Source organism: Equus asinus, chromosome 1 (genome assembly GCF_041296235.1).
Source record: "Equus asinus isolate D_3611 breed Donkey chromosome 1, EquAss-T2T_v2, whole genome shotgun sequence".
In the NCBI taxonomy this organism is placed as follows: Eukaryota; Metazoa; Chordata; class Mammalia; order Perissodactyla; family Equidae; genus Equus; species Equus asinus.
Window position 1 is genome coordinate 105,077,419 of NC_091790.1, and position 18,388 is coordinate 105,095,806.

At 42.8% G+C, this 18,388-nt stretch overlaps 1 protein-coding gene across 2 annotated transcripts in view; it reads right to left on the reverse strand.

Moving 5' to 3' along the window:
- Positions 1-18,388, reverse strand: part of RALA (RAS like proto-oncogene A) — a 72,593-nt gene that overhangs the window by 3,655 nt on the left and 50,550 nt on the right. For both annotated transcript variants that reach the window (XM_044770714.2, XM_044770718.2), the window contains 3 exons: positions 14,189-14,341; positions 11,806-12,014; positions 6,100-6,274 (listed from right to left, as the gene is read on the reverse strand). In XM_044770714.2, the coding sequence (XP_044626649.1) occupies positions 6,100-6,274; positions 11,806-12,014; positions 14,189-14,302 (498 nt within the window). In that variant the 5' untranslated portion in view covers positions 14,303-14,341. The remainder of the gene's footprint in view (positions 1-6,099; positions 6,275-11,805; positions 12,015-14,188; positions 14,342-18,388) is intronic.

An 18,388-nucleotide genomic window follows, 5' to 3' on the forward strand; every position in this document is an offset into this window, starting at 1 on the left:
AAGATATAAATACAGAACCAAAGAGATAAAAGTTCTGAATGCTAAAACTAAACTGGAAAGAACAGTACAATCTCATGATTTTTTTTCTTTTATTAATACATATTTCCTGGCATGAAAGGCCATGAAACAATGACAACTCACTAGCAACGAGCAAATTAGTCCCCAGGTTGTGGCTGCTAAATACCATTGCTCCCAGTGGAACCAGGGATCCTTAGAAGAATGGCTGATTCCTGGTCTGGAGCAAGAAATAGTAAGGCAGAAAGCAAGGAAGTGATCAAAGCTTAATGGGCTGAGTCAAGTGGACAGAGGGCCAACACAAAGGGGTATGACTGGTTAAAGAAGGAAAAAACTGAGCAGAGAAACCCCGCAGAGAATTCAACAGACGGGAACACACGGCTCATAAAGCCCCGAATTCCTGCCCTCCTGCTGCAGTCTGACTCCCCAGAGAGTGGAGATCCCGGAACGCCTCTGCCTCAAGTCCACAGCTGACCAGCCGGGCAGGAAGCTTCGAGCTGCCCACGTGGGATTATTAGGGTACCCCAGCACTGCCTTCTGACGCAGATGCACCACTACAGAATGGACACCAGAAGGCTTAATGTCTAATTTTAGATGAGTACCTGCAATAAACTTCAAATAAATCCCTATTAGAAACCGCCAAGGTCATCTTAACTAGCAAACGCAGTGGCAAACTTTTAAAGTCTGCATCAGCTAATGTAATGAATTAACACTGAAGGAAGCCCTGTTTCAAGTGCCAAGTGGAAGGAAATGAGCAAGCAGGGATACAAATAAAGAACCGGTTTTGATGAACGCAGACAAACGATAATGCCCAAAGCACAGGGCTTCTTCAAACCTCTTTTAATACAGACACTTTCAAAATGACTTTTCTCCCTCATTTCCTCCCACCTTCTTCTTCTCCTCCTGTCTCCCTCTTTCTTTTTTCCCATTTGAGGATAACCCGGTATATACAAAATTTGGCTCTTCTAATTTCAGACTAGAGATCACGGTAAATCCCTCTTCTTCTCACAAAAATCGAGATAAGACAAAACTAGACAAACACACACACAGCCTCAGAATGCTTAGCTTAGAACATTTACAGTTAAAAACATATAACAATTCTTAGACATGACCAACATCTCTCTTAAAAGCATCACGGGGCCACTGGCTTAAATCTAAACCTTTGCCTTCACCAGTTTCTTCATTTTAAGTACTTAGCAGCCCCTAGCTCACATCACAGACAATATCAAAATTTCAAATGGATTAGGGATCTACTATGAAAGCCAACACAAAAAGAAAGCACAAAATTATAGAAAAGTTTTTTTAATTTTAGGATGGGAGAGAGCTTTTCAAAGGAAGCCACAAAACCCAGAAGCCCCAAAGGAAAACACTGACAAATCTGGCAGCATCATCTCGAATGTCTTTCCACAGCAAAAGACAAAAAGAAGCAAAATTAAAGACATGGTACAGATTAGGAGACAACACTCACAACAGCTATCAATGGACAAACGGCCAGTGTCCTTAATATAAAGTGGGCTGACGAATTACAAAGAGAAACAACCCATTAGATCAATGAGCAGAAGAAAAATAATCTCAGAGTTCACAGAAGATAGACAACTGGCCCATGAGTCACCTGCAAGATGCCCGGCCTCATTAGTGTCAGGAAACACAAATTAGAACAGTGATGTACCCATCTTGCTGGCGACTTCCAAAGGCTGCTTTAAGTAGCGCTGGCAGGCAGTGGAGAGGGCCCTCATGCTGCTGGAGGGACCCAGGACAGTCCTCCGCAGGACACTTGTCACCACAATGTAAACACGCCCCTGCTTTACCCTTGCACGGGCACACAGACAGAAAGTTCTCCGCAGTGTTGTGCGTAATAGACAAAACTGCAGACAATCTAAATGCCAATACTAGGAAAGTGGCTGAATTATGAAAAAGCCTGACTATGGAACACTTTGTAAATTTTAAAAAGAACGTGGCATATCTCTATGCAATGACATGGAAAGAACTACAAGATCTATTTGTTATAAAATTTAAAAAGCAAACCACAGAAATTGTCTATCTATCTATCTACACAGAAACACTACATATATAGGACATGTATATACACTATAAAGTCCTATTTGCACGGGAACAGCAAGCAGACACAACCTTCCCCCGCCCGTAAACGGAGGTGAACGTCTGGAAAGACCCCTCGAGTCAGCACGTTACCTACAGGCAGGGGAGTGGGATTTGGGTGAGGGGACTCAATCTTTCCTCCTTATAGTTTTTCCTTTGTATCATGAAATTTTTTTTACACAACATGCAAGTGTTCATGGATTAGCTATACAAAAAAAAAAAAAAAAAACCCAAATAACAAGTAAATGCAGTACGTTTCTACTAAAATTCTTTCCCCAACAAAACAGTGGCTCTCTTGACATAAGAAATCAAACTCCCCTTTTTGATATCTACTTGTTCAACTGCTTCCCATTCCTCCAAGACGTTCCTTAAAATTAAGAGGAAGCTCGGAGCTAACGATTTAAAGGGCCAGAGCACTCAGCTAGAAGGGTCCTAACAGGGCAGATGCACCGGGCCCCCAGTGAGCACACGCGCAGGCGTGCCTGATGGTCCTCCAGCCTCTGGGCAATGCCTGTGCGGCAGGCCTGGCCTCCTGAGACAGGCTAGGCCCCAGTTCCACATTCTGACGGCCAGGAAGCTTCTTCACGGGTAGACTTAAAGTCTGCCTCTTTGGAACTTCTACCCAATGATCTATTTGGAATCCAGAGGAGGATGAGCCCGTAAGATCTTGTAGGGACCTGGTATTTGTTTTCTGTGAGAACTCACGGTACTTTCCAATTTAACAGAAGGAGACAAATGAACACTTGCTACCCCAGAAAATCTGTATCACGCTTCTAGTAGCGGATGACATACAAGATGGGAGATACCACACGTATTCCAACCATTGTTTTGAGAAAAACAGTGAGGAAAGACCAGGGTAGCAGTTGGCCACACCCAGAGGCAGCAGACGCCACCACCAACCCTGTGAACTTGAGTCAGGCCTGGAATCTCCCCATACCTCAGTGTCCTCATCTAAAAAAGCGAGCCTGATGACATGGTTAGTGCCCGCCACAGTGCCCGGTTCGCCTAAGCACAAATGAGTATGAGCTCTTGTAACCATTACATTATTTCCTCAGCAAAAAAACAAATATAACCTAATTCTAGAAACTGAATAGTTGCTGCAAGTTACTTTTATTCAGCCCCTGAGGTACTTTATCTCATTGCCGGTCTTCAGGACGCAGCGGTGCGTGAAATTATAGTTTTCAGTATGAGCTTGTACCTCAGTTTACAGCAGTGGCACTTAATGTAATTCTGCTTTGGAGATGAGACCAGTGACTGCAGACTGTATTTTCCAAAAGTGACCACAGCAGTACTTCCTCCGTGCTTTTCCAGAATCTTCCACTGTCCATCAAGAGGTGGAGTCTACTCCCCTCCCTCCTGAACCTGGGGGGACTTTGTGACTACCTTGACCGATAAAACGAGGTGGAAATAATGCTGGGTAACTTCCCAGGCTGGGTGTCATAAAAGGCAATATGGCATCTGCCGGGTTCTTGTTCTCTTGTGACACTTGCCCTTGGAACTCTGCCACTCTGCTGTGAGAAAGTCTAAACCAGCGCACACGGAAAAGGTCCTGTGGAGAGGGACGGAGGCATTCCTGGACAAGAGCCATCGTCACCTGGCTGACGCAGCCCTGTGGGGACGAGCCTTTAGACCTTAAGTTCAGATGCTGCCAGTGCCCAGACTTCAAGCTTTTCAGCCGAGACACCAGACACTGGAGCAGAGACAAGCCGCGTCCCCTGTGCGCTGTCCAGTTCTCGGCCCACAGACTCCATGAGCGCAATAAAGAACTGTTTCACCCTTTAAACTTCTGGAGCGTTTGATATACAGCCGCAGAAACCAAAATAGCTCTATATCTTTTACTTTTCTCTTTTGAAAAGTAATACATGCCCATGGCAAAAAATTCAAACAGAAGTCCTAACAGGTATTTACAGTGAAAAAAGCACATACCCGTGACTGAGCTCTCTGGTGGCACCACGGGTACTAGATTCCACACACCCTCTGAAGCGCACACACGTGTGTGTATGAGCGAGTATTTAACACACAGATGGCAGCAAACTGGAGACACGGTTCTGCACTGTGTTTTCACTGACTTTATGTAGAAGATCCTTCCACATCAGCACACTGAGCTCCATCTTCCTTTCTGGCTAAGGTCGCAGAGCCCTCGGTTACGGGACGCACCATAATCTACCCGAGTCCGTTACTGGACACTCGGCCACTTGCAGACTTTTGATTCTACAAACCATGCTTCAGTGACTACCACTGAAGAGACATTTATGCGAGGATGCATGATTCTTATCTGTATAACATATTTTTAAAACTTGAATTGTTGGGGTCACAATTTTGATAGAAAACTGTCAAACTGCCCTTGCAAGAACATACGAGTGTTCCTGTTTTTCTACACTCCTGTCAACAGTATAGTATCAACCTTGTTGCTTTTTTCCAATGTGACAGGTAAAAAAATCTATGTCATTATATTTTTCAATTGCACTTCCCTTTTTATAAGTGTGACTAACCCTCTTTTCAAGTTTAAAAGCGATTTGCATTTCTTTTCTGTGACACGCCTTTTGTGGTTTTTCACCTTTTTCCCTGGGTTGTTGGTCTGCCTCTCACTGTCCTGTGACAGCTCTGATAACGCAGACTACCACTGTCCCAGGGCCTCTGACGCCAGCAGAAGACACCACAGGACTGTCACAACAACAGCTTCATAGCTTGGACGGTTCCTGTCCGCCTCTCCTCCCCACCCCCCTAAGCTGGAGCAGAGTTTAGTGTGTGTTCCACAAGCTGCTCAAGACATCAAACAGGAAGAAACAAAGGATATATATGCTGTGACAAAGTTCAATGTTGCCTTTCAAAACTTTCCAACACAACGAACCTTCAAACATTTTCATTAGTACTTTAAAAAACGTTTGCCATAACTTTAGAGGAAACTGCTATACTGAGTACAAATCTTGTAGCATTCATATCGTTCAGGTATCTTGGACTTAGAGGAATCTGGCCATGTGACTAAAAAAAAAATTAATCAGCTTAAGATAGTAATGACACTGTCTTAAGACCTACAGTGAATGAATAGAAAAAATCTCTAATTTTTTTTTTAACCTAATGATTTCTGGATCAGAGTTATAAATCTACAGGCACAAGCAGACCAGGTCACTGAAACTTGAGGCCGCCTGGAGCAGTGTTGCTCAAAGTGCATTCCACCCATCCACCGTCTGCGCCCCCTGGGAGCTTGCTACAAACGCAAATTTTCAGGTCCCACCCTAGACCAAATGAATCAAAAACTCTGGGCGTAAGATCCAGGAATCTGTGTTTATCAGACTCCACAGGCAAGTCTTCTGCAGGTCAGACTCTGAGAGGCACTTCCTAGAGCCGATACTTGGGGCTGAAAAAGGGCCCACCTGGAGGCTCGAAGACTTGGCCTGAGCCCCAGGCAGCCTTCCCAAACCCTCGGGCGGGTGGGAGACAAAACGCCGGGGGAAGGCTCCTCCAAACCAGGTAAGGTGCTCCTCGCCTGGTCTCCGAAGCGCTGATCTGAAAACAGTGGGAAGACGGGAAGAGGGCAGAGGATTCCCTTTCCACCGAGGGAAAAGCAGAGGCTGGGGGGAGTGTGGTTGTGGGAATGGAGGTTTTAAAATCCTCTTATGTGCGGGCTCCTTCATTGTGGGAAGCACTTTCACTTTTGAGAACTTAAATGGGCTGGGCAGGTGTCAGGTTGGAGGACTTAAATTCCTCCTAAATTATCCAGCCAATCAGGATATGGAAAAAAAAGAGGCAGGATTCAGGTCAAGAGTCCTGTCAGTGCTAACAAAAAAAAAAGTGCATTGAGCGACGGCATCTCCTGTGTCACCGTCTCACTCAGGAACCTAGGGACACAGTCAAATGAGAAATTCCCAACACCCTGTACTAGAGCACGCGGGGCTGGTGGGATCAACACGCATGAATCTCTATCTGAGAGTCTCAGGATTTCGACAAGATGGCCGAAGGAGAGCCGAGTGCCGCCGGCCTCCTCACCTTGTCCACGTTGGCTCGCGTCTTAGCCGATGTCTCCACGTAGTTGACGTTCCACTGATCGGCTCTGGCCTTTGCCTCTTCCACAGAAACCTGCCTTTTATCTTCTAAGTCTGATTTGTTACCAACCAGCAGAAACGGAACATTCTCATCTTCTTTTACTCTTAAAATCTGCTCCCTGCATAACAGAAAATGAGAAAGAAACACTAACATTACCTCTAGATGCTAAAATAACAAATACCACCTGACATCAGCACTTATTTATAGGTTTCTACACAGTGACAATGAGCTGAGTCCTTACACGGTTGGAAAGAAGCAGCTTCCTCCCTGTTTCACATCATTCGAGCTACACGTCCACTTCACTGACGAAGGAAAAATACCCCGACGCAGAGTATAAACACGGCTGTACAGGCACGAAATCAGTGCCAAATGCAACTTCCCCCTAAGCAGTTTTCTTAAATTTTTTACATTAGAAGGGTTTTAGGTTTGTATAAAAGCTGTAGATAGTACTGAGTTCCCGTATACCCTGCACCCAGCTTCCCCCACTGTTAACATCTTTCGTTAGTGTGGGATGTTTATCACAACGAACGAATGAATACTGACACATCATTGTTAGCTAAAGTCCAAACTTTATTCAGATGTTCTTCCTTTTTCTGTTCCAGGGTCCCATCCAGGACACCACGTGACATTTCGTCATCATATCTCCTGAGAGTCCACGTGGCTGTGACAGTTCTCAGACCTTCCTTGTTTCTGATGACCTTGACAGTTTCAAGAGCGCTGGTCAGGTAATCTGTAGGACATCCCTCAATTGGGATTTGTCTGATGTTCTTCTCACAATTAAATTGGGGTCATGGGTTTTGGGAGGAGGCTCACAGAAGGAGAGAGTGCCATTTTTATCATATTATATCAAGAGTCCCACTAAATGTTACAGCCCCACACATGCCAGAAATATCTGAAGTCAGCTCTTGAGTAGAGATTTTGCATTTAGAGAAAAGTCATACAATGTGAAAGTGTCACCAGTAGTAAAGGCATCTTGACTCTGCCCCTCCTCCTCCAGTGACTGAGCAAAGTACTTCTTTGCCTCAGTTTCCTCATCTGTAAAATGGAGCGAACAATAATAGCCTTCTTATATGGCTGCGATGAGGATTAAGGATAAAGTGTTTAGAATTGTGCACATAGTAAATATGCACTAAATGTTAGCTGTTCTTCACGACTATTATTAATCTACTGGAGAAAGAAGTTCTCTTGTAAAATCAACAGACAAAAGAAATCTGTAAGACTAAGGTTTACTATCTTGCTATCTTACAGATGCCTCAGCTCTGAAATTATTAAGAGATGTTGAAACTAGAGGAACATAAATATTTTAGACTATGAGAAAATGAGAAAATCGAAGGGACTATTAGAATGATAGATGAGCAAAGCACACTGATTTGCAGGGTTCTCAGAGGGAGGTTTGAGACTGCGTGTAAATCTCTGCGATGGCTTATTTTCAGATGAGTCTATTTTGTGCTTCTTAGACAACGTCTCCAGAATACCACCTCACCTTCATTCCTGCTAACACCTTACTGAGTGCTCACAACGTGCCAGGCACTGTTTTAAGTGTTTTACATATGTTATTTTAACCCTCATTCCTTACTACAGATAAGGAAACTGAGGCACAGAGAACTGACATAACTCATTCCGAGTCATAGTTAAGTAGAACTGAGATGTGAATGTGAGAAATCTAACTCGAGAGCACAGAACAACCTCGACACTAACTAGCATGGGGACTCCCCATAACGGAATATCTAAGGGAACAAACTGTCCAAGAAGGTTTCGTTCCCCCAACTTCTTCATCACGAGAGACCCCTACCTCCGAATGCAGTGAACACAAGGTGTCCACCGGGCGACAGGGTGAGGTTCTCCACGTTACATGACGTTTCCCCTGCATGGCAAAGTTACAGACTGACAGAGGGAAACTTTGTTCTTATGTCTAGCGATCGGATCAAACCCGTGGGAGAAGATGGGGTACAAGAAAGGTGGAAGGAAGGAGTGGATCATATAAAAACAATTTTACTTTTCTGGAAAAATGTATTCAATTAGTTGTTTCATTTGAGGGTTAAAATTGATACTAACAAAGTAACTAGTGGGGGCCAGCCCTGTGGCCGAGTGGTTAAGTTTGCGCACTCCGCTTTGGTGGCCCGGGGTTTCACCGGTTCTGATCCTGGGCGCGGACATGGCACCACTCACCAGGCCACGCTGAGTTGGTGTCCCACATGTCACAACTAGAAGGACCCACAACTAAAATATACAACTATGTACCGGGGGGCTTTGGGGAGAGAAAGAAAAAGAATAAAGAAAAAAAAAAAAAAGTAACAGTGATATTATAATGTGATGTCACAGAATAATTACATAATTTTAAAACAATGCCCTAAGTAAACATGCTTAATACATTAAAACAAATATACGGTAGGGAAAAGGGCTATATTAAAAAGGAAATTTACCATATTTAACATGAATTTCGTTTAACAACATGAAACGTGGTGGCCATATGTTGTTATAAAAGAGCCATGACTCGTTTAACGAGAGCCAGTGCAGCAGGGCTGTTGAAGGAAGAAGATGGAGGCAGAGCTCCTGGATTCCCACTCTCTGCCATCCCCAACTGCATGGCCAGGGGCAGGTCACGGAACCCCCCCGTGCTTCAGCTTCGTCATTTATCAATTTGGTACTTTTTTAAAAAAAATCACATTTAGGAAGAAGTCACTAACTGTGAGCATTATTTTATGCATCACTAAGAAAAAGTGCTGCCAATTTTAACTGTAAGATGTCATACTGTAAGACACAGCTCTGATTTTAAGAGATGACAAAATGTAAAACAATTTGTCTTCGAATCTATGAAATACGGTAGCATCTACCTCGTCTGTGTTAATGCTTAGAACAGTGTGTGGTATGTGTTAAGTATTGCGTGAGCATTAGGTGGTGGTGGTATTTGTCCTATTACTTCATTCCCCTGATTACTGATGCAGCAGCCCAGCAGCCAACAGTCCAACAGACTCAGTGCTTGCAGGAAGTTCTCTAGACCTGAATTGTTCATTTTTCTAACATGAATAAGCTATGGCCCACTCTACAGTCACTTCCACCCTTCACTGATTTGTACTGGCCTTAAACATCCTCTTGGAAAGCAGAAGTGTTCCTCGAGCCCGGACCTGGGTGACACGTGCTGAGCTGTACAGCACTGCCGAGTGCCCACGTGTTTCCTACCACTCACACGATCTCGCAAAAAGCTTGCCAACACTCACCGTTATTGCTATTAAATTTATGATGTATTTGTGAATAGGATTTTGGCCCATTGCAATCTTTTCCCAGTGCTGATAACAACAAATTTGCTGTTACTTTCTTAGCCTACTTCCTTTGTGATCAATAGCCTGAACTAAGATGTTAATAACAACTAACTTACCACTCAGTCTCACTAACCACCAGGAATGCCAGACTGACTCAGATGTTTGTGACCTCAGAACTTCTGGTCATACGTACGTATAGTCATTAATTTACTTCTTGATAAACACCTATTCAGCCACTCTGAGTCACATGCTTCAGGAAGACCAGTACTGAAATTGCAGTGTGATTAATGCTATCAGAAACACGACCATGGAAACTTGGACCTATTGGGTTCAGAAGTGAGAAGAAGATGTTCTTTAGAGTTAATAAGTTGGTTTTATTAGCTACTTTCCTGGATGTCAGAGAAAGAGAATGCTGTCTATAGCCTTCAGATACGCTTTGCTAAATAAAATATTTCCCTTTAAACAGAGTTTTAGAGGCTATTATAGAATTTTAGAATAGGAAACTGGTCCAACTTCTTCATTTTTGACATAAGGAAAGTGACAACCAAAAAAGCTAAAAGAGTTTTCTAACACTTCTATCAAACATTTACTAATAAGCATGTCCTATATATTATACGGTAGCAACTGTGACAAGTAGGAGCACTATGGATACTGAGGTGGATAAGAAGTGGGACTTGCTCTCAGGAATTTCTACCTTATCAGGAAAAGCACATATAAATCACGCTCAGTGTAAAAGTGTGGTAAGTGTGCTACTGGAGCTGGCGCAAGTACATTGCACACACAGAGGAGGAAAGCACGGAGTCTGCCTCGGTGAGGGGTGGACCAGGAAGACTGAAGAGGAGCTGACATTCGTGCTACACTTTGCAGGTTAGACCACATGGTCTAACAGGGAGTGCCTACTGTAACCATTCAGACTTTCTCAAAATGCCTTTCCTACTGCTGGTCAGGCACAAGAACCATTTTTATTGATGGGAGAGGCAACACATTGGATGTAAAACAGACGAGTAATGAATGATTCACTTATTTTCTGTAACAGCACGAGCCCCAGATTCTTTCTCTTGGCATAAAATACCTTATTCCCTCGAGATACCACTTTGGCTTTGGTGACTATGGTGACAAAATTTATTCCATCACCCAGAACAGGTCCTGCTACCTAATAAGCACTCAAAGATTTGCTGAATGAATGAATAAGCACTGACGTTTACGTAACTTCAACATGTCTCCCAGGATTACAAACCACCAGCATCTGCCGCCCTTTGCACTTTAGCACATACAAATCTCCTTCCTTAAAGAAACCAACAAACCTAATTTTACAAATAAATCTATATTTTAACAGTTTCTCAATGACATGCTTTTCTGCAAAGAATGTTCTCTTAGAATCCTTTAAGTTCTTGAGACTTTCAAGTGTATATAAAAAAGAATGCTTTGTATATAAGCTTGAGTTTTTCGCTTAACCACCTGGAATGACTTCTTTCCTCACTTGTGGAAATCCTTCCGGCTCATCCGTTTCCTGAAGACCTCCCAGCTTTTCTCCCCTCCTGGATCCCCTGTAATGGTCACTGTCCATGTCTCCTACTTTGTCACTGGCTTGCTCTTAGTTTCAAGCCTTATTCAACCAGGCTGTGTGAATCTTGAAAATACAGGGTACACATTACGTGCCTCTTTCATGTCCCCGATACCAAAGCAAATAACAGAGAAATAAAAGAACATATCAAGAATATTTTTGATTATGCGTGTAGTATTTAAGAACGACTCAAGAACTTACGTGAGCCATATTTCTCTGACAAATGGAGAGAATCCCTCTCCTCCTCACCACAACCTCCCTGCTCAAACACAATGGTTTTGATTTTGCAAAAACTTTTTGATTAAGCAAACAGTAAATAAGATGTAAAAATACTGTGTAACACAACGTAGTGTGCCAATGTGTGGTATTATTTCTATTAAAAAACTTCAGTCCATGCTGTCAGGGCATCTATAATGTGAGGAGGATGCCAATGCACCTGCTGAGCATCACAGAGGTGCTGAGAAACCAGTGACGAACAGAGAAAGACTTAAAATCTGGGTCAGAGCCACAGGTTGTGATCAAGTGTCAACTATCGTGGCAGCAGTAGTACAGTACTCCAAATAGAAATGCTTCAGTAATGCACAGACTCTGGGTACTGAGGCTCCGATCCAGCTGGCACTGGGATGGCTAAGATGATGCAAGGTGTGCTGAGTATCTGAGTGTCAGCACACAGGGGACAGAGCTATCTACTGCCATCCAAGAGGGAATCCACACAATTAGACAGAGTGAAAGACCAGCACAGAAGAACCTCTAGTGGTCCCCTGGTCTCTGGGGAATAAAGGGTTATGCAGCATGTCGAAGCAGCAGCACGACTCCCTGACGCACCTGAAGTCAGCCGTGGCTGCGAAGGATTCCATTTCTGTGATGGAGAAGACGCAGAGGAAGCCCTCCCCGCTCCGGAAGTAGTTGTCTCTGATGGCCGCGTAGTCCTCCTGCCCGGCGGTGTCCAAGATGTCAATCTGCACCTCCTCGCCGTCCAGCACCACCTTCTTCCGATAGCTGTCCGCCTTGGTGGGCTCGTAGTCTTCCACAAACTGGGAGAGAGCAAGAACACGGCCATTTTTAAATCATCTGTACTTTTCAAAAGTTCCTACTTCGAAATACAGATTCAAATAAAGTCACCAAAAGCGTACAGAGAAGTCCCCTGTACTACTCTTCAGGCAGTCCTCCCCAGTGGTAGAAACTACATTAATTTAAACTTTCATTTTGGGAAATTTAGCAGCTTCCTCATTGGCCAAAAGCGAGGGTTGAATTATTAGCTCTGGGGTGTCTACGACTTGAAAACTGTGCCTTTTTGCTTCCTTAAAACAGTATACCTGCAAAAACTGTTACACATACATTTTATTGAACGTACAAGAACTCCTTTCTACATGACTCTAAGCATAAATTTTCACGTCAGAATTGTGGAAAAAACTTGAAAGTCAGTCAATGTTTAGGTAAGCATTGAAAGTGCTGTTCAATTTTTTCTTTCTCCAAAATGAACCAAGTCAATGCAGTGGCTTATACTACTCAGTAAATGTTAAATCTTGAACTTTGAGATTTCTCCCCAAACTTCTGACTTTTTTTAAATAGTACAATTAAATAACTTTACATTGCCACTTCTATCTTGAATACCATAACTCTGACCTTGATATTTTTGCTCAGTGTGTCATTGTTAGCATGTGTGTATGTATAACACATACATTTTGTGTCTTTTTTAAATTAGTTTCTAAAACTATTTTCATTATCTGATATTTTCTTATATATGTGCTCAATGTCTATATCCCCCTCCTAGAATTTAACTCCTGGGAGCTGGGACCCTGACTCTCCTACTCATTACTGTATCTCCAAAGTGCAGGACAGCGCTGGGTACATGGTAGATGCTCAATAAATAATTATTTTTAAAAATAAACATGGTGTATCTGGAACTGTAAAAGCTACAGAACATTCTATGATATTTACATGCTAATATTTTATAAATATTTATGAATATTTATGATAAATATAAATATTCAGATATATCAGATAATATGAATATTAAATGAATAGTGCATATTTATGAATATTAAATGAAAGCTTAACAATTCATCAAATGTCAGGCATGTGAATATTCTTACTTTTGACCTCCTTATTGTCAAGAAAGGGACTGATTTAAGGATTAGTTTGGAAGAAGACTAGCCAGTAAAATCAATATGGAAATGAGTATGGAAAACAGAATTGAATAGATAAATGAGTAATATCATTTAAAGCACCATTTCATCTCCTCTTGCTACAAATTTTTTATCACACTCATCAACAGGACAACTGATGGATTTAAGAGTTTTGTGTGTGTGAAAGAAATGCTGATGAGCAGGCAACAGAAAGAGACATGGAGTGGTAAAAATCTGCAGTATTTTTTGTCAGAGACCAGGCTTAACACTTGGTTGCTCAACAGAGATCACTCCTCTTGGGCGGGTTGGTTAACCTCTCTGAGGTTCTGTTTGTTTTCTCCTGTGTAAAATGGGGATATCATCACCTACCATGCAGGACTGTTACTGAGGATTAAAAGAAAGAGTAACCATAAAACCATGCTCCTATTGGGAGGAAGAAGAATTGAGGAGAAATGCTTAAACTGGATTACCAACTCTTAAATCACTTAGACTTGCTAATAGTCCTCCAGGGAAAGAACATATTGCTGTAAATAGCCTGAGACCTTAACTCTGGGCAGTCAAGTCTAATATAATTATGTGCACACAAATCTGTATCCTGTCTAGTAATTATATTTAGGGACACAGTCTTTCCTTATTTAATGGGGACTGTGGCGACACGCCAAGCACACAATAACTGACTTTTTCACTGAAGTTATTAAAGGACATCTTATGTATGTTAACCTCAGGTCTCAAATAGGTAATATATCCACCAATTAGGTTCTATTAATTTAAGGTGGGAATCTCTACTAAACACTAAAAATAAAAAAGCCAAAGTTAGATTGCTCAAAAATAGGTACTGTTTCCAGTCTTGCTCTGTTTTTTAAAGCATAAGGTTTTTAAGAACCTTGAGTTCTTCCTTGTTAAATTGAATTATGTACAAATGTTGGCTCTAAATTTAAAAATGGAAAAAAAAATATTATTAGCTTTCAAGGAATCCATCCAAAATAGCACCAAAACTAAGCTAGAGAAATACTCTCTGAAAGCCCAAACTTTGATATCCATCATCAAAATGGATAGCCATATCCAAAATCAGCACTTACCTCATCATACATGAACTGAAGAGTCAGGGCCGACTTGCCCACACCACCACTGCCCACCATGATGACTTTGTGTAAGGCCAAAGAATTCTGACCCTTGGGCTTATTTGCGGCCATCTTGTGTCACAGAGTTTTCACCAAAGGATTAAGAAGAATCTGAGAAGAATGAAAACATAAGTGATGTTCAGTACGTTCTTCTTCAGAATTCCAGTGTAGGAAAGAGATACGATGTCCTTAGGCTTCAAGATACTAGTTTTCATTCTTTGGTGATTTTAAACAGATGGCAAATGAGTGTGCTCCTTTCGAGGAAGAACCACTTATCAGAGAACATCATGGCAATAAAACAAGTATATGACTCAAGGGCATACCTCTTTTTTCTCTCTTTTTAATTGAAGTATAATTGACATACAATTTCCTAGAGTGTCAGGTGTATATCATAGTGATTTGATATTTGTATACATCACAAAATGATCACCATGGTAAGTTTGGTGACCGTGTGTCACCATACAAAGTTATTACAATGTTATTGACTGTATTTCTCATGCTGTTCACTACATTCCCATGACTTATTTATTTTATAACTGGAAGTTTGAGCAAAGGGCTGAGGACATTTTCTCTTATAAAAGTTAGTTTTCAGTAATGAGCTGTGACTACAAGTGAAAATTTCCCAGTGCAACCACATGCTGACAATAATGGAGTATTAGCTGTATCAGAATACAATCACGCAGATTATGAAAACAGGCTAAATCATCACTTTGTTTTCATATTAACTTATATTAGCAATAATCAAAGAGATGTTTTTTCTAATTCTAGTAATAAACAACTGACCAAAAGAAACACTGCCAATTAAAAGGTGTACTTACTGCCGGTTTACAAAAGAAACCTGATCCCAACAATCTGGGAGCAGAATTGTAAACAGAATCCAATACTGTATACCCCAGCTTCCAAACAGCATGTTACCCGACTGTGTGTGGATCCTGGGGTGGATGGCCATTCTAACTTCAACACCTGGATCTAGCGTGCCCTGACCTTCTTCAGAACGTGCCTTTGTTTACTACATTTACGTGCTCAGCGTGGAAACACCAGATTCCTCCAGAAGCTGTACTGGTGATGTCCACTAATGGCACCAGTTACCTTTGGCCCTGGTCCCAGGCCTTAGAAAAAGAGGTGGTGAGGTCACAACAAACAAGGAGTCTGTGTGGAAGCCCCAGCAAGGAGACTGTGTCACTAGAGGCTCGAAGGGGTTGCATCCCTCCTTCTCAGCATCTCTGACTCATTCCAGTCATAGTAAGGCTTCCCCAAGGTGCACAGGACCACATGCCATCCTGCCCACCTGTCAGTCTTGTGCAAACCTCCCACAGCGCAGCTGCATCAGACCCGCACTGGTCTCCTTCAGCGCGCTTCCCACGCTCTTCTCTGCCTTGGCCTTGGCCGTGCAGTTTCCTCCATTTGGCATCTTCTTCTCCTATCTGGCTAAATCCTCTCAGTTTTTGGGTCTCAGCCTTACCTGAAACTCTCAACCTAAACTAAGGCTCTCCCCTGCTTTGTGCTCTCACATAGGATCTGATTCTTTTCCTTCATAACCATTATCACAGTTGAAGTTGCCTGAGTGTGTTAATTATTTAATATGGGTCTTCTTCCCTATTACACCAGAAGCAACTCGAGTGCAGGGGCCATGTCTATCTGGTTTACTTTACACTTCATGTCACTAACCTGGCTTGGTAAAATCAGCCATTAGGTACCTATGTGTTGAATGCACAAAGAAACAAATGTTTGCAGTCTGACTTAACCTTGGGGGGTGCCTTAGGCTGTACTGACATAAAGTAGCTGTTGCTATTAGAGATTCGATCACAAGTCTGGGAAGGACAGTCTGCCGTGGGTCTGTGCCTCACACACTGGCTGTACAGGCCACCCAAGAGCTGGGCACTGCCCAGGCCACACCCAGAAATCATGCCCATATGCCTGTTTGCCTAATACGGAAAAGTCTTCAGAAAGTAAAATCCAATACTCTCGCTATCCATTTAACAGCACGAACACGTTAAACTTCCTTTAAGACTGCTTGCAGTCAACATGGAGTGTAACTGAGGTCAGACCCTACATGCGATTTCTGATCCTGTTCTTATTTGATATCATAAACATTTTCGCAGAAGCAGCTTGGACTGTGAAGCGTATGGTAAAGAATCCACACTTGGAGGCTGGAAGTTCAATTCAACTTAATATCAAGGATTGAGTCCTTCTTTTTCCTGGGTACCAAGGAGATGATCGTTAGATTCTGAATGACTATCACTGCTCAGCAAGAGCGAAAATTAATAGTATACTTCAGATAAGTAACTAAAAGTCTGAAAGATACCAAGTCTAAGCAAGTTTATGAAGCATGCTGTTGCTGGTGTTCATAAATAAATCAGGAAATGGCTTCTTTCTCACTATTGTGATCCTTACTTGCCGGCAATTGTAATCATTTCACGGCTACATAACTACTGTTTTATTTTTAAAACAGTCAGCACCACATGAACTCAGGGTGTTACCAGATCAATTAATACCCTAAGAGCTGTGTGCGTGTGTTTTTAAAGCAAGACATTTAGCAGTTACACCGACTGGGTTAAAACACTCTTCCCTCCAGAACAGCTTGAAATGTAGTCAGTGACTTAGAAATGGAAAAGGCAGAGATTCCCAAAGACATTTTTCCAAACTGGAAACATGGGCTGCACATCCATACTTCGAGGGGGCTATCCAGGAAAAGAGGCTCCCACCAAGGAGACACTCTTCTGCCCCCATTTAAAAAATTGGGCATTCCACAACTTAGCTCCCAATTCCTGGTCTAGACGTTGGACCTTCAGACACACACATACGTAAAGAAAATTCCGTCAGCACTCAGGACAATGAAGACAATAAGGGGCACTGAGATAGACAGTGGGGGGAGGGGCTCCTTTAGCAGGACGGCTGAGGATGACTCCTTTGGGGAGGCAGCATTAGGGCTGAGACTGGGATTTTATGAAGGAACCAGACAGCTCTGAGGGAAGAGCATTCCACACACAGGCAACAAGTACAGAGACCTAAGATGGGAGAGGGTCTGGCACCTTCTAGGGACCAAAGAAGGCCCGAGTGGGTAGAGCCTAGCGAGGAACAGGGAGCGTACAGAAGGTGAGACTGAGGCAGGAGAGGCCAAAGCACAAAAAGTATGGAAGGCCAGGAAAGGGGTCTGAATTTTAGTATAACTGTAATGGGAAGCCTCTGGAGAGTTTTTAAGCAGCATGGTGACATAATGCCATTTATGTGTTTGAAAAGATTCCCCTGGCTGGTGTGTGAAGAATGGACAGTTAGAGGTGCAACGGTTGAAAGGAGTCTATTCCACAGTCTATGAAGGGAGGACAGAGGCTTGGGCTACAGAGCAGCAGCACACATGGCAAGAATACCAGATCGCCCACTATAACCAGTACTGGTGTCACTACTAATACCACCCATCCCAGGGACAACAACAACAAAGCTTTACTGAGCACTCACGGAGCACCTATGCATATTAACTTAGTTGGGATCCACATTTCATGTTCGAACAATCCTATGAGGTATGTACTATCCTAACTTCATTTAAACAATGAGAAATCTGGGTCACAGAAATTGACTTGCTCAAGGCTGAGCCAGGACTCAAACTGAGGCAGCCCAGCTCTCCTAACCAACTACATGCTACTTGGGATACTTTTGGACAAACAGCTGACAGGACTCTCTGATCGACTGGATGGGAGAAAACCAGGGTAACTTTTAAAAAATATCTGAATGTGTGGTGGTCCCAATACCTACAATGGAGAGCGACGAGGAGGCAGGGGTCTGGGAAAGAACCCCTAAGCGCTGCCTGGGTGTTGGGTAACTGAGCAATGGGAGTTGCGGAAGAGGAAAGTGGATGTTCTCGTCTAGAGCTCTGGGGTGAGGGGAGAGATGGAGACAAAAATTTGAATGTCAGTTTACAGACGTATTTAAAGTCACAAAACTGGAGGGGCTCACTTGGAGATAAGATGGGGATGGACAAGAGAAGGCAGCAGAGGACAGATCCCCAGACAACTCAACAGTCTAGTTAAGGAGGAGGCGTGGCCACTTAGGAGGAAATCCAGTGACTGTACAGCCACAGAAGCTAGTTAACTGTCAAATCCTGCTGAAAGACCGAGATGAGACATGCTAAGAGACCAAGAGAGAACTGATTGCTAGATTTGG